Source organism: Petromyzon marinus, chromosome 22 (genome assembly GCF_048934315.1).
Source record: "Petromyzon marinus isolate PM22_M1 ecotype Great Lakes invasive population chromosome 22, UKy_Petmar_22M1.pri1.0, whole genome shotgun sequence".
NCBI lineage: Eukaryota > Metazoa > Chordata > Hyperoartia > Petromyzontiformes > Petromyzontidae > Petromyzon > Petromyzon marinus.
Window position 1 is genome coordinate 15,763,216 of NC_133688.1, and position 24,762 is coordinate 15,787,977.

General features: G+C 47.1%; 1 protein-coding gene across 2 annotated transcripts in view; it reads right to left on the bottom strand.

Moving 5' to 3' along the window:
* Positions 1-22,397, bottom strand: part of NSMF (NMDA receptor synaptonuclear signaling and neuronal migration factor) — a 40,299-nt gene extending 17,902 nt beyond the window's left edge. The window contains exons 1-10 of one of the 2 annotated variants that reach the window (XM_076068760.1): positions 22,320-22,397; positions 20,804-20,898; positions 20,262-20,329; positions 19,247-19,954; positions 15,857-15,932; positions 15,038-15,106; positions 12,644-12,696; positions 11,224-11,322; positions 6,205-6,329; positions 219-302 (exon numbers count right to left, since the gene is read on the bottom strand). In XM_076068760.1, the coding sequence (XP_075924875.1) occupies positions 219-302; positions 6,205-6,329; positions 11,224-11,322; positions 12,644-12,696; positions 15,038-15,106; positions 15,857-15,932; positions 19,247-19,954; positions 20,262-20,329; positions 20,804-20,874 (1,353 nt within the window). In that variant the 5' untranslated portion in view covers positions 20,875-20,898; positions 22,320-22,397. The remainder of the gene's footprint in view (positions 1-218; positions 303-6,204; positions 6,330-11,223; positions 11,323-12,643; positions 12,697-15,037; positions 15,107-15,856; positions 15,933-19,246; positions 19,955-20,261; positions 20,330-20,803; positions 20,899-22,319) is intronic. The other variant, XM_076068761.1, reaches the window with a different exon arrangement.
* Between the last annotated feature and the right edge of the window lie 2,365 nt (positions 22,398-24,762).

The following is a 24,762-nucleotide window of genomic DNA, read 5'->3' on the forward strand; positions in this document are numbered from 1 at the left end:
TGTGTGTGTGTGTAGGCGTGCATGTGTCCATACATATGTACGCATTTACGCCTATCTCCCACGGCGTCCATCACCGACCGTGGGTCTTGTATCAGCACTATGTGCGAGTGTTGTGGCAAGCCTCTGGGGTGGTCTGCTGAGGCGTGTGGAGGTGAGCGAGTCACCGATTCATGTTGTGTTGCTTTCAAAAAAACCTACTGCACAACAGTGTCACTTACGTAGAGGATAGCGATGATGGACGGATCATCTTTGCGGATAATGTTGGGGATGTACTCGGCCTTTGGGACCTTTGATGAAATCAGCTGTGGGATGAACAAAAAACACGAGATGGAATTGTGTTTTTTTTTATATCGTGACTGTGTTCAGCGGCCACTGTCAAGCGCTTGCTTGTCTCTGAGGCTTAACGCAACACATGTCGTAGCTCTGCTTAAGCCCCTCGTAACAAAAACACAAACGATTGTTTATTATGCAAATGGCTCGCATAAAACGCCGCATTCAATGCAGCAGACAGTAATGGGAAAGATTATGAAACAAAACATGCAGTGCATTTAGCGCAAATCGCTTGTCTGCATCCAACATTGATCAACACAGCAGAATGCTGCTGCTGCTGCTGCTGCTGTGTGGCATTCTAAATATACAAGCACAGGACGACGGGATGTGCACATTGTGCAGAGAAAACGCTTGGACTGCCTTAGGCACAATTCCAAACCTGCGTGGCATGATGTCGGAATGTAACCAACATGAACCATGTACGCAATTTCCAGGCCTTTAATATTCAATATATTGATTCCTCTTTAAATGATTAAAAAAAATAAAACATTTAACAGTTTTAACTAAATAAATACAGGGTATCCGTAAAGATATCACACATTATAAAATTACAACTAGACAGTGGTATGAACAGAGCGGTTGAATGTTGGGGCTATGGGAAAAATCCCACAATAACCGAAAAACGTGAATTCTTTTCAAAAGCACATATCAGAAGCATTCTAATGAATCACACCCAAACACCCGTGACTCCTCAAATCTTGACTTATCTATCATGGCCTCAACACATTGACCATGTGTTAAGGTTTAGGGGGATTAAACTGATCTGATAAAATATACTACCAAGTGTGTGTGTATATATATAGTTTTATCGACCTAGCTCTAACTACTGTCTAATTATAACTATTTGATAAGGCGTGAGGTTATGTCTGGAGGCTGAATGACCATAATGTTCACTGAAGGGTCTTGGGCAATGGGCCAACAGCTGCAAAGTTAGATGGTGGCATTAGGGATCTGTTGTTCAACTGACCAGAATTCAGACATGGCTGAATGAATAAATATTGGATCAACCATCTCTCTGAACAGAGCTAAGGCTCCACTCGGGTATTAGCAGAGATGACGTGAACGCTAGATCCATTAACAACGTCACAGTGGCAGGCAGAATAGGCCTCGTCAACATTAACAAACCATTTTCTCGTGAAACACCCCACCACCACCATTCAGCCAGGATTCAACCAGCAGCATTTTTGTGGCATGGGCTCTGGTGAACAATTTTCACACCGAACAAGATCATCACGTAGCCAGATGAGATATTTGGGAAAGCCCAAACTGTAAATGTAAACATGTGCAGACTGATTAATGTTGAGGTGGAGGATGATTGTCCTCTGAGCAGACTGAATAGAGCACTGAGAGCTCTGAACACTGCAGATGATAATGATGATGACGTAGCCTGGCTCAGCAAGGTACGCATTCACTAGAAGATGCATGGATGAGACCTCCATAGAAAACCTGTAAACTGAAAAAGAACTTGAAATAATGGTCCCGAATATAGTCCACCTCGTCAAATGTGTAAACGTTTATTAGCATTGTACTCAAAGCCACTGCAATATCTGCCCATTCTTCACGGTTAAATATTGCCAAATTGTAAGATTTACAATCCAACACGTGAAATATCTGAACCCACTCACCCTGGAATGCGAGTGAATGGGAAGCACACCTTTGAAGGTCACAATATGAGTTCAATAAAAAAAACAAAAGCTTCTGTGTGGATTTTAATTGCTTCCCAGTTCAATAGTAACAAGAAATGTGAAGAGAAACATTTTTCAACAAATCTTTTTTGTTGCTTCAAGGCCATGGCTCCTGCGTCACTATTTTTGAGTAAATATACTCTCGTTTACGTGAACACACACGCAAATCATGCACAAATATTAACAGCACAACATACACAATAAAACCTCTCAAAGCTGGACTCGATTCAGCAGGATTGTGGATAATCTGGAGAGGTACCCATACATCATAAATAAACACCGATTTTCATAGACCATTAACAATATTTGCGTGCCAAGCTGTGCACAGAAGGATATGTAATTCTACACCCAATCCACATGCGTCAGCAGATTTAAGATGTGCAGGACATTTTTGATACATTTATCAACACGAGGGAGTGTAATATTTCAATCTTTGTAACAATTAGAATTGATGCAGATGCGTTGCGCTAGAAGTTCTAAAGCTATACACGTTATCTGGTGTATGCAATTTGGTGAGGACGTGTCCTTGGCTGTCTAAGCCATTCAAACTAAACTACGCGCATTTTTTATTTCATCTGAACCGATTCTGGGCCCCTCGACCCCTCTCACCATTGTTCTACACGCCAGTGTGTACTCTAGTACGTACTCTAGTACTCTACTGGCATTCATCTTTCATGAGTACATGTGCAATGACAGGGGTAATCGCCTGGAGGGGTAATCGCGGGTATGGGCAAGTTATATAATGACTAACTAGAAGGGGGGCGTATCTGGGGTGAAGGTGAAAGGCGGAGTCAGTCGGGAAGTTCCGGGAGCCTGCTCGAAGGTTCTGGAAGGGGGCGTGGCCAGAGGCGGGGCGTGGCCAGAGGTGGGGCTTGGCCACAACGGGAGGTATATAAGGGGGTCGGAACCAGAGGTTCGGAGCTGTTGCGTGTCCTGGGTCCTGGCTGCGTCGCTACTCGCCATCATCTCTCTTCTTCGTCCGGCCGCATGGCCGATCCTCTGCACGGCTCTCATCGTCGTTGTCGCTACGCTAGTCAGACAGCTGTGTAGTTAGACGCCGACGATGGGGTTGTTTAGAAGGGTCGGTTATGTTTCGCAATGTAGGTACGTTGTGTATAACGGCCAGCGTTGTGCTTAAAGTGTGAGAATAAGTAAGAAGCTCTCTACACGACGTGTCTCGGAAGTTGCTCACTACACACGTGACCGCTTCACAACACAAGCAGGACCCTTTTGAGCGAGGGTGTTTGGGACCCAGGTCTTCATGAGTAAAAAAAAAAAGTCTAAATACGTATATGCTCGATATAACAACAAAAAACAATGCCCTACCGAATGTTAGATGTATGTTTAATTACTCTCAGGATAAACCGGTATCGTTTTTTTTGTGCGCACTTCACCCACAATGCCCTGAAGTAACCTTGAGCGGGAATGCATCCATCTAAAATATTCATCCCGTCATCGCGCCAAGAAGAGCACACAGCTTCTTTTTTTTCCAAAGCAAACAAACAAAACGCTTTCCACTTGCCCAGGAACACATCCCAAGGATTTAATTACAATGGATGCGCCCGCTAAGAAGACTAATGACCCTTTGGCACGCTAAAGATTCATTTAGAGCACGCTCAAGGGCTGACCACAGCCTGGAGATCTACTGGCCTGGGGGACTTTAATAATCTCCACCACTGTCTCCCCCCCCCCCCCGCCCTCCAACGTGCGTGGTCTGATGGTTCTGGATTAATCAAAAATAAGAGGGGGGGGGTGGGCAGGGAGGGTTTTAGTTGTCCCTGGATACATTTGCTTTATCCTCCTCCTGCACTCGTGTGCCAATGAATGCGATGTTTAATACTACAGTGTACAGCTACACTTTAATTTGTATAGTATCTGAATGCGTCACCCTCTAAATATACATTAAAATAATATTAAACTTTTTAAATCAGAGTTGAAAACAACTTTGAGAGAGACAGACGATAATTTTCTCATTTATTATCATTAAATAAACACGAGGCATTCATGCAAACAGCATGTAAAAGTTCGTGGGTGAAGTCACTATCCTCGATTTAACCAGGAGAGCAAGTAAACACATTGGGACATAGGAATAATTGTCGCTCTTGCAAGGAAGACCTGAGTCTCATGAAGGCATTTTAAAGTGAACAGAATATTTGAAATCATTCATTTTTTTTACAAACCTAGTCTAAGTTCCACAAAAAATTTCATGACATTTCAAGAAAGGAAAATGACTCGAATAGGCAAGTTGAGGCAATGGAGAAAATTGCACAAAATGTAATTACATTTTTGATTTAAAGCTTTCGTGACTGCAGGGATTCATATTCTTTGTTCTTTCGGTAAAGTCACGGAGAACGGAAACAATAAAATAATAAAAATATCAAACAATAAAATTCTCACGACGTTTCGACTGCAACACAAGCAATCATCATCGGGTGTGAAAACCACAGCATGCTGTGCTACGAGCCTGGAAACCCAAGTTCAATTCCTGCTTATGGCCAACACAAGTGACATTTATCTGAACTGGTCCGAGGCCTTCCCGAGGTCGACTCAGCCTCAAATGAGTACCTGGTACGATGTGTAAACATCGCTACGAGGGAGACAAAGGCGGCTGGGCGTGGTGCTGGCCACCCAACCCCTCATGTGCTACGCGGGCCTTCATAGGTGCTCGCTAAGAGCACTTGCCCCAACAGTCTGTCAAAGATACGAGGGATCTTTGTCTATGATGCTTATAGTCACCCAGACTAGTGATAGATGGAAACAGATACTTTTCATTCTATTACCCGCTGTTCCAAAACAGCAGAAAACAGGGATGTTGGGCAGTACTCTGGAGCATTAACAATCAATGAGAGCCTCACCGCTCTATTAGCAGTGAATGGGGGTTGTGGTACGATTCAAAATGTGATGGTGCAGCAAGCACATCTGGCAGACTTGGGACTTTGTTGCAATGTACATGGAGGACCTTTAACAGATACACAACGACCTGATGTTTATGAGAACCTTCTCCAATGCTTAAAAGGGGGCACAGAGGCTGTAGGGAGGCCAGAGCAAATCGAATCATATTTAAAGATTCATGACCGCATTGGATTTGTGAACACATAACTGCATACACAAGAAAAAGCAGGCAGCAGCATGCGGTTTGTTGATTGTCTTCATTTGTAATAGTTAATTTATCCGAATGGTTCCAGGGGTCTCGAAACAATCACACATTCTCCACGTAACGGAAATAACCTTTCTTAAAAGAGGAACTCGTTATGTGCTGTATTCGAACATACTGGGTAATGAAATAGACACGTCGACTTTGATCCGCATCACCACAAAAGTAATACTCTAAAATCTATCCACCTGATCGGCCTTCTTAGAACCAATAGGCATGTTAAGGAAGTAGTAACCTGGAAGGCAAACATTTCTTAATTTGTTAATACCTACCCTGGGCTATGTGTTCCAGGCTGTCGCCCTGTGTGGCTTTTAAGCTTTGTTCACGATAAGAAAGCAATTAAGTTTTGGTAATGAACACTCTTGTGACATGATTGCTGTATCACTTCATTCGATGCAGTAATATCACAAGAGTAAACGTGGACGTGATTTTACATGCTTTTTTATTATTATCAGCAAAGCTTCTAACTGGTGTCGGTAGCCTGGAACACATAGCCTATGTGTGTACCCACAAGATAACAGCTGTCCATCGTTTCGTATTGCATCTTTTAACTGATGCAAAGTTCATTTGCAGACTGTGTGTGATGATTGATTTATTTTGAACCAACACATCAGCTTTTGTAAATACTCAAAGTAAGCATAATAAATGATCGTCCTTCATCAATTTAAAGATCTCCCCATGAAATGTCAGTAATAGCACTTTGGATTATGAGGATACTTTACCAAACTGGTCAGTGCGGGTCGGTGTCGGATGATGCCTTACAACATTTAAAATATCACTCGCCAACTGATGTTAATCCAGGGTTTGGGAATCAAACTCAGGTCGTCGGCTTCAGAGTACAGTGCGCGAATCACCGCGTCACTACCACGCCGCCCAAAACAATCACAACGGATAATCTATCGCAACTTTCCGCACTGCAAGTGGCACCCCCCTTTTCCGTGATGGTCAACTCAAAGGCAGCGGTAACGACGAAATAAAAAACGTAAACGTGAAGACGCTGGCTGGAATCACAACAGGAGACAAATGAAGGCTCACCATAACTTTAGGCGGGATAAAGTCCGTTCGGCTGCAAGATTCCAGCTCGATCTCCCTCTCCTCCTCCCAGCGGGCGCTGTTGGGCTCCCTATGCAGTCTCTCGTAGGTGCTCTGCATGTCGTGACCTGACACCAGGTTCCGAGACCACCGCATTTCAGTTGGGGAGGATACGTGCAGGATGGAAACATGACAGTGAAACGTGACAGTACTCAGATTGTAAATGTTGTGGATTTGCTCTCCAACGCACACCGGTGTTGCTGTACTGGTAACGAATTGGCCCACGTTCTGTTTACGTGACAAACGTTGCTAATTGGTTGTGTCGGGTGGTGGTGGGTTTAACGACACATTTATATTTACACGATCTAACACACAAAAAATAAACCTTTATTATGGATAGCAGTGCGTGCGCGCAAAAAAAAATAGGCTGTCTTGAACAGCGAAAACACAATGGGAAGTTTGGCGTGTTTTGCACGTCAAGATGCCGCCACAATTCTTGTGCACATTTTGCACAGACCTGTTGCCATGGTTTTCAGCTCAACGGAGCTGAGACTGTGTAATTTTTTTTTTATTTTGACGGTAGAAAGGCAACATGACAACTGTGTTCCCCGTTTTAGAATCATTAGGATTCATCTGCAGAAGTGTTGTCATCATAGCCTGACGCTGCTGCCATGTCTCCCCGAGCACCTCTTCCCGTTGTCTTTCCACTGCCTACATTACAACGCCACAATCTTGGAGCTCTTCTGAGCTGCCCGGCTGCGTCTGTGGACTTTGCGCAGGGGTGGCGACGTCACGTCGGCTTGCAGAGCACGCGAGGAATCGCGGTTACGTTTGGCCGTTCAGGGCACCCATTTTGCATATGTGTAGAAATCAAAGGAAGAATTTGCAATGCAACTGAAATTACATTTGATGGGCTCGGTGGGGGGAGGGGGTGGGGAGTGAACGCAGCGAGCCGAGTGTGAACGCCCGCGGTGCAGAGGGAACGGGAGGACGCGCACACTGGGAACCCCCCTCCAAAGACGCTGTTGAGAAGGCATTGTTCATGCCGACTGCTGCTTTTGTTTTTTCATATCCAAAGCTTACTGCCAGAACTTTGACAGCGCAGAATTACTTGCCGTAGTACACAGTGTCGCGCGTGTTAACGGGCGCGAAAATTAGTGACGTCTTCCAAATATTTAAAATGTATTTTTGCCTTCCCCCCACCACCCACCCCCCACCCCCTGTTTCTTTTTAAGTGCTTACAATATTCTTAGTTTTTTCGGTAAAGTCACGTTGAAGAGAAACAACAAAATAACAAAATATATATAAAACAATAAAAAATTCTCACGACGTTTCGACCATAACTCAAACGGTCATCATCAGGTGTGTCGGTTTGCATAAATTTATTTTGAAAACGGCATATTTATTTATATATATAAAAATAACGTTTGCGTCACGCGCAACGATGGCAGTTTGCCAGGACTAGTCCATCTATTTTTTGAAAAGAGGAGGGGGGAGACGAAATTTGTTTTTTTATGTATGCTGTCTGAAAGGCACTGTAAGCGTGAACAATCAATCAAGAACTGAAATGATTTATCAAATCTTTCCAATGATTGCTAAGATAGAATCCATCTTCTCGGTTGAAATTGTCTCTGTGTTTGTATATGTGGATAGCCTCATGAACGAATCTCTCATGGAAGCCAGATGGCTTACAAAGAACCTCCGTCTTGGAAAAGTCAATGGCATGTGAGCCTACTGAATTAGAACAATGATCTGCTACGGCCGAGGTGTTGGTCCTACCGTGTTTAAGGTCTGCTTTATGTTCACGAATGCGGTCCGAGATATGGCGTTTGGTTTCTCCAATGTAACTACTACCACAGAGGCAACTTAGTTTGTAGACACCAGGGTATTGTATGTCCGGAATCACATCTTTTACAGACGGAACCAGATCACGGATTTTATGTAATGTGTTGAAACGGACCTGGATCTTGTGTTTATTCAAGATTTTGGAGATCTTTTTTGTGATCCCAGCAATGTAGGGTAAAGTGATGGTTTTGAAAGGCTCCTCAAGAGGGTTCTTCTTCATGGTTTGAGTGATAGCTTTGCGGATTGTATAGTCGGAGTAACCATTAGCCCTAAGAGCTTGGTGTACGTGCTTGAGTTCACTGCTTATGTGTTCCTGGTCGGATATGCATTGGGCTCTATGATACAGAGTCTTGATGAGAGAATTCTTCTGTGAAGGATGGTGGTGGGAATCCGGTTTCAGATAAGCATCCGTATGGGTAGCTTTCCTGTAGACAGAGTGGCTCATTGAACCATCAGGTCTCTTTTTAATTAGGACATCCAAAAAAGGTATCTTGCCATCTATTTCGACTTCCATGGTAAATCTGATGGCTGGGTGTATGGAATTGATGTGGTCGAAGAATTTGTCTAGAGCAGGCCGGCCATGTGGCCAGATGACAAAAGTGTCATCCACGTACCTCTTCCATAAGGTTGGGCGCAGAGTGGCAGTCTGGATGGCGTCAGTCTCAAATTTCTCCATGAAAATGTTAGCTATAACTGGAGAAAGGGGGGAGCCCATTGGGGTGCCCTCAGTTTGTTTGTAGAAAGTTCCATTCCAAGTGAAGTATGTATTGGTTAAACAGTGTCTCACCAGGGGGGGTACCTCAGTGTTTAGTCCTTGATGAACCAAGTCTTCAATGATTGCAATGGTGTCAGGTACAGGAACCTTGGTGAATAAGGAAACTACATCAAAACTGACAAGCAGGTCGTCTGGGGACAGGGAAATACCCTTGATTGTTGATACCAGGTGACTAAACACTGAGGTACCCCCCCTGGTGAGACACTGTTTAACCAATACATACTTCACTTGGAATGGAACTTTCTACAAACAAACTGAGGGCACCCCAATGGGCTCCCCCCTTTCTCCAGTTATAGCTAACATTTTCATGGAGAAATTTGAGACTGACGCCATCCAGACTGCCACTCTGCGCCCAACCTTATGGAAGAGGTACGTGGATGACACTTTTGTCATCTGGCCACATGGCCGGCCTGCTCTAGACAAATTCTTCGACCACATCAATTCCATACACCCAGCCATCAGATTTACCATGGAAGTCGAAATAGATGGCAAGATACCTTTTTTGGATGTCCTAATTAAAAAGAGACCTGATGGTTCAATGAGCCACTCTGTCTACAGGAAAGCTACCCATACGGATGCTTATCTGAAACCGGATTCCCACCACCATCCTTCACAGAAGAATTCTCTCATCAAGACTCTGTATCATAGAGCCCAATGCATATCCGACCAGGAACACATAAGCAGTGAACTCAAGCACGTACACCAAGCTCTTAGGGCTAATGGTTACTCCGACTATACAATCCGCAAAGCTATCACTCAAACCATGAAGAAGAACCCTCTTGAGGAGCCTTTCAAAACCATCACTTTACCCTACATTGCTGGGATCACAAAAAAGATCTCCAAAATCTTGAATAAACACAAGATCCAGGTCCGTTTCAACACATTACATAAAATCCGTGATCTGGTTCCGTCTGTAAAAGATGTGATTCCGGACATACAATACCCTGGTGTCTACAAACTAAGTTGCCTCTGTGGTAGTAGTTACATTGGAGAAACCAAACGCCATATCTCGGACCGCATTCGTGAACATAAAGCAGACCTTAAACACGGTAGGACCAACACCTCGGCCGTAGCAGATCATTGTTCTAATTCAGTAGGCTCACATGCCATTGACTTTTCCAAGACGGAGGTTCTTTGTAAGCCATCTGGCTTCCATGAGAGATTCGTTCATGAGGCTATCCACATATACAAACACAGAGACAATTTCAACCGAGAAGATGGATTCTATCTTAGCAATCATTGGAAAGATTTGATAAATCATTTCAGTTCTTGATTGATTGTTCACGCTTACAGTGCCTTTCAGACAGCATACATAAAAAAACAAATTTCGTCTCCCCCCTCCTCTTTTCAAAAAATAGATGGACTAGTCCTGGCAAACTGCCATCGTTGCGCGTGACGCAAACGTTATTTTTATATATATAAATAAATATGCCGTTTTCAAAATAAATTTATGCAAACCGACACACCTGATGATGACCGTTTGAGTTATGGTCGAAACGTCGTGAGAATTTTTTATTGTTTTATATATATTTTGTTATTTTGTTGTTTCTCTTCAACGTGACTTTACCGAAAAAACTAAGAATATGAATTACTGCAGTCACGAAAGCTTTAAATCAAAATTTGCTTACAATATGTTGTAATGTATTTTCATCGCACTAAGTTTTTCTACAAACGCAACCTGAAAATCCTTGCTGAGGAAGAGATTTAAAAACGGCAAGCGCGTTGAATATGAGGCGTTACGTCGCAGTTTACGGATAACTTTTTCAGGTGACCACAAAAAATGCAATTGGTGATAACTGCACGAGGTGCAACAGTATATTTACGAGACAAAGCTCTCCGTGAGCTTGATATTAATGGGAAATATACACGAATTAAAATGTATATATTTCGCATAAGCTTGATATGAAACATCCTCACATTGCAACACTAAAAATGAAATACAATCAAATTATTTTACTTTTCCCACTATTCATTACCACATTACTTCCACTAGAGCAGTCACGTAAATGAGCCAGAAATTAATTTAATAAAAACCTTCTGTTGTTATTAACAAATTAATTTCAACTTATTAACAAATTAATTTCAACTTGTTCACCGTGTCCAGTATGATAAAGCTTTGAATAATAGATTTCATTAGATAATCAATATAATTTCCTTTGATATAGAGATAGTGAAATCAACCTGCAGTTGATTTCTATTGGGTAACTCTTGCTCTATAATACTTAACTTCATCGTATTTGTTTTTTGTCATTTTGGTAACCTAGGTCGCTCTTGAAAATTAGATGATCACGGTCTCTTGAGTCGTCACCCAGTTAAATAAACTTAGGACATCCACTTAAACTCGACACCAGCGTGGATTTTCCTTCACCGGGGCAAAAGGGGCGACGGGCGAGGCCACTCACTGAATCGAGCATCGAGGACTGGGTCGGACTTGGACTGCGACACGTCGCTCAGAGGCAGGGCCCGGCCGCACTCTCTGCTTTCCTGACGGTCGAGGGACACTAAACGGAGAGGAACCAACATTGCACTGACCGTGAATGATTGTTAAAAGAGGCGAAGAGCACAAGTGGCATTCAAACGCGCACGTATAACGATGTGCGAGTACAAGTTTATTCAAGTTGACAAGTTTAGCTGCTGCAGGTATAATCCACTTCAACAAAAGCATTGGGTCTCTTTTTTTAACGTCTACAACTTTTTGTGTTGGCAGTTTTGCACCACGCCATAAAAATGCTGACAAGCGATAGTCAAACGTATTTTTCGTCCTTGTATTTGTACGCTGTAATGTCGAGCGCACTGGACTTGCAACCCAGAGGTCACCGGATCGCTTTCTCGCGGTGCGGCATTTTTAAGTATGAGCAGGGTTCTTAAATCCCAGCACCTCTGTCCACTCCGCAGTAATGAATGGTGCACCGCAGTTAGTAGATCGTTGTGCCACACGTGGTGTGGTAAAGGTTGTGTACTCCCGCCTCTCCCAAGACGAATGGCCCAATGTGGAAGAGGAGACAAAAATAACGTCTGGAGGTGGCTCTCCAGAACTCCCACTCGCGAAGGTCTTGCCGCCAGCTGCGGCGTCAGCGAGCATTTGCAGGGCTGCATCTCTACGCTTTACTTCGCTTGCAAACAAAATCCTTGACCTCAGGCTCACGGCAAAATGCGTGGTCACCGGTTTTTTTTTAAAGTTACCCGCAAATAACTCAACTGGAATATATAAATACTGCAAACAAGACTTGGCAGGCCCCTCCTGCAAGAGAGTCACGGTCCTCATTGAGGCTTTTATTGGTAATACAAGCGTAGTAGTAATAATATAAAGTCTGGCCCATGAGCACGGATGTTTGTAGCCTGTAGCCTGACGTGGCACCATGTTTCTGTAAAACCCGCCAAGTACATTTGTGGCACATTAGGAATGGACCACTCTTTTAATTATTTCCTCCGTGCAGTAAGGTCATAAAGTGTGGTTTTGTGAAAGTCCTTATGTGCTGTGCAGTACATCAATGCACGTGTGTACACCAGCATGGGATAACTGAGTTGGGCCTGTGGGTGGCTGGCAGGGTTATTGATTAACCAGACATTTACACCAGTCACGTGGTTAACGGCGACTGGTTGAGAATTGCTGTTGCATTTTACAGATTGACCACAATAAATGTGTTTGCCGTCAATTTGGAGCACCTGCCCACGTCGTTCATTTCGAGTGTGGAACACATTCATCCCCATCGAGCCACAGCGGGCCAGATGGCCGCTGCTCATTACACATCTCTACCGGTACTTTGCTCATTGTGGAACCGAGAGCTCCCCTTTATTGGGGCAGCAAAGCGTGTGACTTGCCTGCAGCCCTCCCGCGGTGCCGTCCCACCATCCGCAGATGTTTGTGGAAGTTCCTGCGAAGGATGCGAGAGAGTCAGTGGGAGATGCATTGCCCGATGACAGACGTCGCTTTAACAAGGTAATATTTACCCGACTAACAAGCGGCAGCATTCGACGTCAAATCGCGCTCCTGTTAAGTGCCCGTGTGGGCAACTTTTTTTCCGTTCGTTCTCCGGTTGAGTGAGCTGGAAGCACCAGCTCATTAAGCGAGCCTCCTCATTAAAATATAAAATGCACCTGTGTCCCGCAGCTCTGAGACGCTGCAGATGCGTCTCTCTGTGCACTGCGTGGAAAGTCACAGATTTTTTTTTTAATTTTAAGCGAAATGTGCCGTGCAACGCGGCTCGCTATAAAACGTCCGTCGTAAACACCGAGCTCAAAATGCGAAGCTGGAAGACCTCGTACAATACAACGGGAAGGCGTGCGCAGTTGGCAGTCGGCCAGAGGTTCGAATTTCACTTGGCAAGCCACTTTGTAATGCAGAACCAGCCCTTCCTACAAAATGGAGAAGCGGTGGCACTTTATACCCATTTCAGATAAAGACTGGAAGCGGATGTACAGCCCAATCAACGCCCACCCTTAAATTTAAGCCGCGTTTGGTTGGAATATCCACGAAGAACCACAAACGCGCGTGTGAACCAACGCGCCCGCGTTAAATCGCACACAAAAAGGCAACACACTTGGATTTATCCAAGTGCCAGCACTTCAAACATGTCCGTGGCTTTTTTTCTTTTGTATCGCGAAACAGCACATTTTCCGTGGCCCCGTGGATGGATTTAAGACTTTCAATTGTGAACAACTGTAAATACATTTTGTCGGTGGAGAGTGTCTCTCCTAACAAGTAAAAAAAACAACAACAACGTTGAAATGGGTAGACGCTCCGAGCACAGGGGAACGAGACAATCAGCTGTCTTCTGCCACAGCTGTGCGGTGTTTTACAATTCTACAGAGAGGTTGTGACCCCTTTCACAAATCGGCCTGCCACCACGGCTATACCCCAAAATGGAAATTCTCAAGGCCAACGCTCCGTACAGTCACATTCACAAAACCGCAGGGGGGGATGGGGGTGGTGGGCACACTCACGTGCATGCACACACCGAGAATACAAACAACATACACCGGAATTTCTGGCAAATTTCAAAGCCAGCAACCCCCCCACCACACACCTCCATGGCTGTTCTTCCACGCGCACGCACGGAGCACACGTCAATGTGCATTGGCACGAATGGCCAACATATTCATCGCGAACGCTGATGTCCACGGCGCTTCGCTGCGATTTCAGTTTCCCAGTGACGATCGCTGAATCGGAAGTGAGAGGACGCTCTGGATTCTGAGGCGGGAGCGGCGCGCTCAGAGCCGTGCCCTGTGATCTTCCGTTCCCAGAGGCTGCGTCTTTATCAGATCACGAGGGCAAAAACGGCGCCCAGCTGTGCTAGTGTGCTGGCATTCTTCCATTACTGATCAGCGAAAGAGGCGAAATCAAATTCGCAAGCAGTTAGTGCCAGAACTGCCGATGGGTTAATCCACCTCTCAATCCACCAAACTGCCTTCCCCATGAGATGCAAGTGTTGGGAAAGCGAAAAGTGTGCCCAGCAAACACCTTCACCCTCTGCGCCTACCCCATCGGCCAAAACAAATAAATCCTATGATGAAGGCTGATAAAATAATATTCAAATCTACTTTGCCTGCCCACCGTTTGATGTACTACCAAGTCTTCCACCAAACATAATGGCTATATATTCAAACGTACGCTTGAAATTTAAATTCTGTACTCAGGGAAGCCTCCCCTAAGTCTTCAAGAGTTTTTTTTTTATGTTTGGTCTCAACTCTGCATCACTGTCAATGGAAATACAATATAGGCATTTATAGAAAGTTGGTAAAGGCGCAACCCTGCAATTGTTTGCAAGCACCACCGCTGATGGAAGGGCAAGCTTTCGAGACCTTCTCTAGAGGGTAATGTGACCTAATCTTCCACACTCGCCAGACACCTTGGAAGGGGTGGAAGTACCCACAATATTCATCACAACACGTGACCTGCCGATCGACTGTGGTGAACCCATTTGCACTTGCTTGGGTGGACAGAGGCGGCGGGAAATAATGCCCCATCATTTCAACTGCTGCGCCAAGAGGTCAAACCTGCAGACCTCTTGATTGCAATTCCAGTGGTGTAAACCATGACACCACGGAAGCACACGCAGGCGGGCATTAATCGCCAGTGCCTAAATTACGCCTCCTTCTCTACCGGGCCGTAGCTGAGGGATCTGGCAGAGGGTAGAAAGCGTTGGCGAGGTGTGATGGTATCGATGGCTCTGGCCATTGACCTTTCTCTCCGGCCGCTGGAAAGGCAATGCTCACCTCTGCACCATCGCTGAAGGATCCAGTTCCCGCTTGCGTCTCTTCCGCTCCGCGTATCCACGGAAGGCACTGCAGACGTGCAAAGCACAGCCGCTCGATTCACCATTAATTATTTACGCGCAAGAAAAAAGTCGAGCATTTTAAATGAAGCACAGTCCTGAGATGCGACGTAATGACGCGGAATGTTATTTAATGGAGGGTACTTACGCGATGCTGTGGTTCGGTGTTCGTGCAAAAGAAAAAGAAAAAACAGAATTACGAGATGCTCATTATTTAAATGCAAATGGGTGTTTTTTTTGCACACGAGATTTATTTATTGCAGAAAATATGACGCAAATATAACGTGCAAAAAAGTTGTATACGTTCAGTTACTTTAAACAATGATTCTTTAATATATATAATAAATCCTTAACTCAATAATACGCATGCATTTATATGGGGTTACTACTGCCACCTGATGATTAATGCATTGATAATTACGCGGTTGCCTCATGATTGTACGCACATTTCTAAACACGGCAAATGTGCAACAGCTGAGAGGTCTGTGAGAGGAATGAAGCGATGAGACGGGGTGGTGGCATCTTCCACGTTGGCCTTGAAGACCTCACAACCTTGGTCTATTCTACCCCAGCTCATCGTCACATGACGCTTGTCAAAACTTTTATTATATGGGGTTGTTATTTTAAATATATGTAAATAATAGGGCCAGACCAGTTTCAAACACCGGCTGAAAAGGAGAGACACCCCCCCACCCCTTCCCAAGAGATATTCCAAGGAGCACGAGGTTAGGGACGGCGGTCGGGGGAGCGTGCTACGTACGCCTGCAGCGTCGACGCGGTGCTGTGCAGCATGTGCATGCTCTCGCTGGGGAACCAGCTCCGGCACTCGATGTCGTCTGTTAGGCGAGAGACAAAAGATGATGCCCCCCCCCCCCATTTTCAAGCAATCCTCACAACAAGTCACCGGAAAAAAATGAAGAAAATTACGGTAACACGCCTTGCCTTAGGAGGCCCTGCAAATTGCTCGTTCAGAATGAAGTAAACAAAAAACACTCCACGTGTGTACTTTCGCGATCGTACCGGCCAGGGCAAGCCTCGCTCGCCGTTATGCCTGTCATACTCAAGTGGGAGATTAGTCATAATAAGGGATTCTTGAGACTGAACCCAAAAGTCCTTTAAAACATCTTACGAACAACACGTCCACCGCCCGAGCGCTGGGGTTTAATTAAACTTGGGCACCACAAGGTGGGAATGGAATGTGAAAGTATCTAACTGAAATAATGAAAGATTAATGTATAAATTATTAAACAATATTACATCTCACAATATGTTCAACATCATTAAACCTACGTATGTTAATTGTGAGCAAGCGAGCAGTGACATTCACAGCAATAATATTCATACGTATTGCATACATATGTCTGACGTGTCCTGTCCAAGCCCGACTACATTTCTTAACAGTTTGAATTCTCTTTACTATGCACGCGTTCTCTAATCCATGAGTTCTTCTCCCCTATCTCAATTGAATTCCACGCATGCACTTCTCTACGCCTGAGACGAGATGGTGGCCGATGGCCAACAACATTAACGGAGTGGGTGAGCCAAGGCCATTGAATGTGTTGTTCGGAGGACACGTCCATTTGGGGGAGACGGAGCGATGAAATCACCTCGTGTGCAGGTGCAGGGCGAACGTTCACATCGCAAGCTCGTGAGAGACAGTGGTGGATGGGGAGACCTTCAGCCAGCAGTGGATTGGCCATGGTTGCTGCTGATAATATATATGTCACTGCTGGAAAGATTATTTTTCCAATTTGGTGCCAACAATCTTTCTTAGGTCTCCCCACATCCCGACCCCACTCCAGGGTCAACGTGTAAACTTTAAAGTGTTCAATGTCTCTTCTAACACACCCCTAGAACACACACACACAGCCAATGTCTCCCTACACACCCACACAAGACTTCATGAATATCTGCTTAGCAGAGCAGCACACACATACAGGATGAGTTTAATTTTCGTCACTGACCCTCGGTACTGAAAACACGATGTTTTACTCTCCGCGTGGCTTATCAGCTGATTTAAAATGTCCTGCTCAGCTGTTTGTAAAGCCCTTTTAGACCTGCTGTACATTATTTATTTTTTTACAGCTTTTATAGAATTCAAAAAGTACCCCCATCTTTCGGTTGCCATATTTTTGGTTTGTAGTGTAGCTTTGAGCATTCCATGGAGAAATAACTTTGGCCAGCTATTTCCCACTATCAAAGACGTGCGTCACAGCTTCCATCCGATGAACTGTCCCAAATGATTCATACATCAGTTTTCATCATCATCATCATCAATCATCCATGGTAAATCCAATGCTGGATGAAGTGCAATTTTTGGAACAAGATTATCAGGCGTCCCGAAATATTTTGACATAGAAATTAAATACCATAATTTAAAAAAAAATCCTTAAAAAATTCCCAAAACCATCAGCCTCTTATCACATTGTTCACGATAATAATTTGTGAACAAAATTTGAGGCCAGCCAACAAGGGGAGCAATAAGAAATATTTTTTTTTTAAATCGGCCACTTACGCATTACACATCAGTGGTCTCAACATATACATACAAATGCAGGAGGTCAAATGTGCGGAAGGTTAAGCAATGACTCTAGGTAATTTTACCACACCTGTTCACCCACACGGTTTACCCGTATTATTGTACAGGGAAATGGAGTTTTCAGGTCCATATGGCATACAGCCGTTTCAATAGGGCACTTTTTTTTTTAAACATTGTCTATTTATTTGTGTTTCTCCCTTGTGATACTTAGTAGGATGAACGTTGAGATTTCTAAGGGCACGAGGTGACCAATAAGGTCTGCATTGTTCTGTAATAAGTTAGGCACTTGATTAAGGGGGTGACAGGTATGTTTTTACTTTTCCCAAAAACATGGCAGTTGAAAAGAGCTCGCACATTGCTGGAGCCTCACACAACAACAACAACCACCACCCTCCCCCCCAAACGGAAGTCAGCAACAAAAACTTAATAAAAAATACATCAAAACAAATTGGCAACGTTAAGCGTGAAGTCCAATTATAAAACTGCTCATGCAGCCATGCAGACAACAGTCCTGTTTGAAAGCAGCACCAGTCAAGTGATGACACAGTTACATAAACTCTCAATGTGCCTTGGGATAGAAAATGAGTGAGAAGTGTGCCTATTTTTGTCCGCTAATGCTACTCTCACAAGCACGCCGGTCCCCTTATGTTGCACATTAAAGCCAGGAGCGTAAACACTCAGAGGCCAAATGAATGCACCTGAGGTTCATCCTTTTGTTCGGAGAAAGAACGGTGAAAGCAAAATAAATGTGTTTAGTCCTCCTGATGCAAAACGCGAATTTCAAATGGGATTTTTACCTTTGTCCATGCCTAATCAGTGGCTCTGCAGAACAACACTACTTTTGTTTCTCTCTCCCTTGTTCCGAGAATGAGACCTCGAGTGTTCACAGCATTTAACGCTAAGACGGTACATAATGTCTCAAATAAGAACATCTAATAATAAATGCACCGGACAAAAACACCGTGCAAAAACGTCAGAAGGACAGCATTACAATGCTACAAGAGCTAACCGTGAAAAGCACCTGTAAATACATAACATCACTTGCAGCACACTTACCCACATACACCCATACGAACATAGATACAACTATATAATAATAAACGTATAGGCTTGTCAATCAACTGCTGGATAAAGGCCTCACCACGCCGTGTCAGTCAAGGGAGTTGCTTGACTACACTCCAACGTGGCTCGCCATGCTTCGGGCACTCGCCACTGATGTTTGCGATGGCCAAGAATAAAACTCGCCATCCAATATTAAAACACAATATCGAATAATACTTTAGGCTTTTGGCACCACTACGCATAAAATAAAATTTTGCTGTTTAAATATACCGCGTCTATTCAGAGTTCCTCCAACACATCTCAGTGTAGGGCTCTGCCCCACAGAGTCAGGGTTTGACATTTCACTCAGTGGCTGTCGTATGCCATTCGCAGTCGACCACAACCTCGTCCCGTAATGTTTCGCACCCTTGTCGGCGGCCAGCGGCGCCTCTGGGCGTCGCACATGCCACTGCCTACTGGGCCACGCACAACGTGCGCTGCAATCCGGGTGAAGAAAAAAAAACACACACAGAAAAAGAGGCGATGCGCAAACGACGCCCCGACACCCACCGGAGATGCGATCCATGCTGTACATCCGCTCCAGCTTCTTCTTGCTGTTCAGCGCCTCCTGCTCGGCCTTCTCCTGCTCCAGGTCGAAGGAATGCTTGAAGACGCCGAGGCTCTCGCAAGCCGGACACTCCAGGGAGTCGCGCTCCCTCACGCTGGAGCCGCCGCCACCACCATCCCGGCTGCTCCCGGCGCTGCTGCTGCTGCCGCCGCTGCCGCTGAAGTGCGATCCCCGGGAGATGGCGTGAAGCCAGCGCAGGTGGCGCCTGCCCTTGTTCTCCTTGCTGTGGCCTCCGCCGCCGTGGCTGCAGCCGGCGGCCGGAGAGGTCCGGGCGGACGCGGAGCGGGAGGGCGGCGGCGGCGGGGACGGGGGCCCGTAGTCGCGCTCGTCGCCGAGGATGGTGTACACCTTGGGCGGCTGCAGCAGCCCCGGGTCGGGCGGAGGAGGAGGAGGAGGAGGTGGAGGCGCGGGAACGGCAGACGGAGACGAGGAGGGGATGGAGGGGACGGAGGGGGAGGGAGCCGGCGTCGCGGGGGTACGCTCCGCCGCCTCGTCCGAGAAGCTGCGGCTCAGCGAGAGGCGACGCTTCTGCTGGAGCAGCGAGGGGGGCTGTAGGCACGGGGAGGGCGTCGTCGCGGCTGACGCCGACACCACCACCACCACCGCCGCCGCCGCCGATGCTTCCACGCCGGGCTCCGACAAGCACCGTTCTGCCAAGTGGCAATCGCACCGCACGTTCTCACGGCGCCGCCCACAGCAAAACAACGCCCTGAAGCTGACCAGAGCCATTTGCTGTCCGCCAGCCGGTGCTGATGTGCGACGTTGTTCCTTGGTAAAGTTCTAGGCAATGAAGCGTTTGACAGCAGGCACGGCGGCCGGGTCTAGAGACACAGCGCGGCGCTCACATGTTAGCAATCAGCTATAACTGGGTCATTTTTACAGTGTGAATTAGTGGTGTAGCGAGCGAGCTGGCTGTGCGTGTGAGCGTGCAGACAGTGAGTCTCCTAGGGGGCTCACCTGTGCCTCCTCTTTCGTGGCCCTGCATGTGACCGAGCTGAACGTAGTCCCCAAAAGACTTCACTGCCCTGCGCACCCACAGGTCACAACAACACAGCGAAGCAGATGTTCAAGTGCACCAAGATGGATTTGACAAAATATGGTGACAACACAATTATCAAAGCTGTATAAAATGTTTTACTGGATTTTTTTTGTACTTCTTCATGGTGAATTATAATGCCAATTGTTCATCCAGGAAAGCCTCACCTGAGTCTCAAGACTCTTTTTAAGGAAGGTCCTGCTACATGGGACCATTACGAATTATGTATGTGGCTTGGGGACAGGTACCAAATTCATATTTCGCCAGACACTATTTCAAATGCGGCAATAGCACTCCTACTTTAAGCAGATCAAGACAATCTCACCGTGATGACTAATAATAAATGAATAAACCAGCGAGCCAAAATGGTACTTCGTAGCTGCAATCAGGATTATAATGGAAAAAGACCATCGAAAGGCGAATTAATTCACGATTTGCCAGTTTTTAATGAGACTTACTGTACCTGAATTTAATTGCCGCTGAGGAAATAGCTTCTGCTCGCATTTGTCTTCTCTTGGACACAGAGGTCCCCATAGTCAGCCGAGCGCTCGCTCCGCTCTTCACGGTGCAGAACGCAGCACACCAAAGTGAAAAAAACACAGAAACAAATGGAAATGTAAAAAAAAATAACAGCTTTCGTGCGAGAGAGCTCCCTATAAATGTGTCTCTATCCCCGCCGAAGCTCTCACAACACCGTGGAACGGCACCACAGTGCCCACGACTGCTGCTGCTGCTGCTGCCCGACTGCCGTTGTAATTTTTGGACAGCGATGCCCGAGTCATGATTCTGGCCGGGAGTCCTCCTCCAGACTGAGTGAAGCGGCGGGTCAACGTGGTGGGGTAAGGGGGGGGAGTGGTGATAGCGGGGGTGGGAGGATGAAGCGTCCGTGTGTGTCTCTCTCTCTCACTCCCTCGCTCTCTCTCTCTGTGTTGTCAGTGTCTGCGTGCGGCCGTAACGGTGCCTGGGAGGTGAATAGAGGAACGGGGGTGTTGGGGGGAGGTGTGTAATCGCGAGCGATGGTGGTGGTGATGACGATTCCGGCGTTTGTGTCCCGTGGGGGGTGGAGGGGGGGTGATAAGGAGGGGGGGGGGGGGGGCGATCGCACCGATGAGAAGTCACTCTGCGCGTCTGCACGATGTGCACTACCCACCACTGGCTGCAGCCACACAGCACACAAAGACAAAGATCCCCCATATAGCCTTAACAGGCTGTTTGATGCAAGTGCTGTCAGCAAGTAGCACCTATGAAGGCCGGCACGGCACACGAGGGGGTGGGTGGCCAGCACCACGCGCGGCCGCCTTTGTCTCCCCAGTGGGCGATGTTTACACACCGCACAAGATACTAATTTGAGGCTGAGTTGACCTAGGGGAACCCCAGGACCGGTCCAGATATTCGTTACTGATGTAGGCAGTGAGCGGGAATCGAACTCGCTCGGGTGACCAGGTTCGGAGCGTAGCGCGCTCACCGCTACACCACCACTCCCACGTACCCATCCACACACAAGACAAAGATCCGCCTCTATAGCCTGAACAGACTCTTGGGGAAAGTGCTGTTAGCGAGCACCTACGAAGGCCGGATCGGCACACGAGGTGGGGGAGGGGGGGGTAGCTAGCGCCACGCCCGGCCGCCTTTGTCTCCCCGGTGACGATGTTTCTACACACACACGCCCACGCGCACCCCCTCCTTGCACGTGCGCAATCGCCAGCACACGCCTACAGCCGGCTTGCACCTTCCTCTCCCATCCATCTCCAAGCTCCAACACCCCCCACCCCCCAAACCCACCCACACCACCGACAAATCCGAGGCACAGATGACACGCAAGACAAAGACTTACACACACCCCCCCCTCCTCCCTTCCCTCCACACCGACCATTGAGTGCCAAGTTGCTGTTTGCGAGCGCCTATCGTGAGACCCCCCCGATGGTGAATGTGATGGTCTACTGGCGTTGGTACAGACAAAGAGAGAGAGAGACACGCACAGCAACTGCGGCGGACACCTTTGTCTTCACACGCGTTCGTCGCCGCTGGTTCCCGACCACAACCGCTGTCTTAAATGAGCTGCTGCTTGCTGCTCGCTCCTGGCTGTGGCTGCTGCTCAAATTAGGCTGAGTCAGCCGTGGGGGGAAGGGAGCTGGAGGAGGAGGAGGGTTTGGAGTCGTCAACGAGTCGCACTGCCACCCTGTGTTACTCGTGCAGGACCACGGGGACGCGGATCGACACCCAACCCAGGCGTGATGGCACCGGCTCCGTACAATGGGCGCGTTCGAAGGGCAAAAAATAAACACGCACGTGAACCCAATGACACACACGTGTGTGTCTGTGTGTGTGCTACATCGGTGCTCGCTAACAGCACTTGCCCCTACAGTCTGTTCAGGCTACACGGGGGATCTTTGATCTTTGTCACATCGCCGCGGGGAGCGGTAGTGTAGCGATTAGCGCTACGCTGCGCTACGAACCCGGTGACCCGAGTTCGATTCCCGCTCACGGCCAACACCAGTGACGATTATCTGAACCGGTCCTGGGCCCTCCCCTAGGTCGACTCAGCCTCAAATGATGACCTGGTGCAGTGTGTAGTAAATATCGCCACTAGGGAGACAAAGGCGGCCGGGCGTGATGCTGACCACCCACCCCCTCGTGTGCCGTGCGGTGCTCGCTGACGGCACTTGCCCCGAAACGTCCATCGAGGCGATACGAGGGAGGTCTTTGTCGAGTATTAAAAAAAAAATCAATACCGGGGAGACAAAGGCGGCCGGGCGTGGTGCAGGAACAACCCCACTCTCTCGCGTGCCGTGCCGGCCTTTAAATAAGGTGACTTCTCACAGCACTCGCCCCAAACAGTCTTTCTGAAGGCTCTATGGGGAAGAGGTGGTGGATCTTTGTCTTTGTGTGTGTGAAGGATCGCGCGTTATGTTGTGTTTAACACACGCGGTGACACACTTGTGCAACATCGCAACACTCTTTTTGTGTGCGCGTGTGTGCACACAAGACATTGAGACATCGCGTCCTTGAGATTCGTACCTGGGAAGGAGAGATAGGGGGGTGGTGGTGGTGGTAGTAGGGGAGAATGGAGTTTCGGAAGATACACGTGTGTGCGTCTTAGGGGCCGTCCATAAATGACGTCACGCACCTAGGGCGGGGGGGGGGTCAGACATTTGTGACGATGTGTGACGAGGGGGGGGGGGGTGAGAATTGTGACGTCACATCAAAATGCGCAACTTTAAATAAATATAGACAACACGTTCCACTTAATTAAATAGACGTTTTAATAAATGTTTTCTCCTACAACATCAGAGTACAGCGCAACATTAAATACGCGCTACAATGACAATCGTTTAAAGCGATTTGAAGCATGTTTTTTTTGGGGGGGGGGCAGAGCTTTGTGACGTCATATTTGAGGGGGGGGTCTGACTTTTTGTGAAGCCGTGTGACGAGGGGGGGGGGGTCAAAAATCGTCCAAAATCGCTTGACGTCATTTATGGACGGCCCCATTATTTAATCGTTTACAACAACAACAAAAATCGCGGCTTGCAAAAATCTCCATAGATATCATCATCACATGAGCGGTGTGACGTGGATGGTCCCGAGACACGTTGGTTCGCCTCCCACAGACTTGCTGGGACGATTTGCTGTTGGCGAGAGAGCGATGATGGGAGTAGCGTGGGATGATGGTACGGCAACTATGCCCGGTCACCTTTGTTTGCGCCCACCGCACCAAAGGAAATCGTTTAAGGTTGAGTCGACCTAGCCGATGCCCAGCACCGGTTGCGAATAATAATTATCACTCGCTGCCGACGTTTTACTTCCTTGGCCCGGTTGCGAGGTTCAACGTCGGGTTTCGCGTGCGTCGCTCAACAACATCTCTCTCTCTCTCAAAGCCAGCGTTTCATTGCGTGGACGCGAACACCACAGGCACACACAAAGAAGAAAACACACACAAAGAAAAAATACGCACGCAAAAAAACACCGCGCACACACAAATAAGAATAAAAACACACAAAATTCCACGCACACACACACAAAGAAAAACACACAAAACACCACACACACAAAGAAAAACACACAAAACGCGCACACACGCACACAATGCCAGATTACACAACGATGTAGGGCCCACTCCACTGAGTCTCCGAGGCCCCCCCACCACCACGAACCACATCGTCTCACGTATCAGCGCCGGAAATGGATAACAAAGACAAAGATCTCCCGTGTAGCCTCTAACAGACCGTTGTGTGTGTGTGTGGGGGGCAAGTGCTGTTAGAGAGTAGCGACCTACGAAGGCCGGCACGGCACACGAGGCGATGGGGTGGCCAGAATCGACGCCCGCCCCACCGCCTTTGTCTCTCGGAGATGCACATCCCATCGGGTTTCTCATTTGAGGCTGAAAGTCGACCGAGGGGAGGGCCCCCAGGCAATTGCTCACAT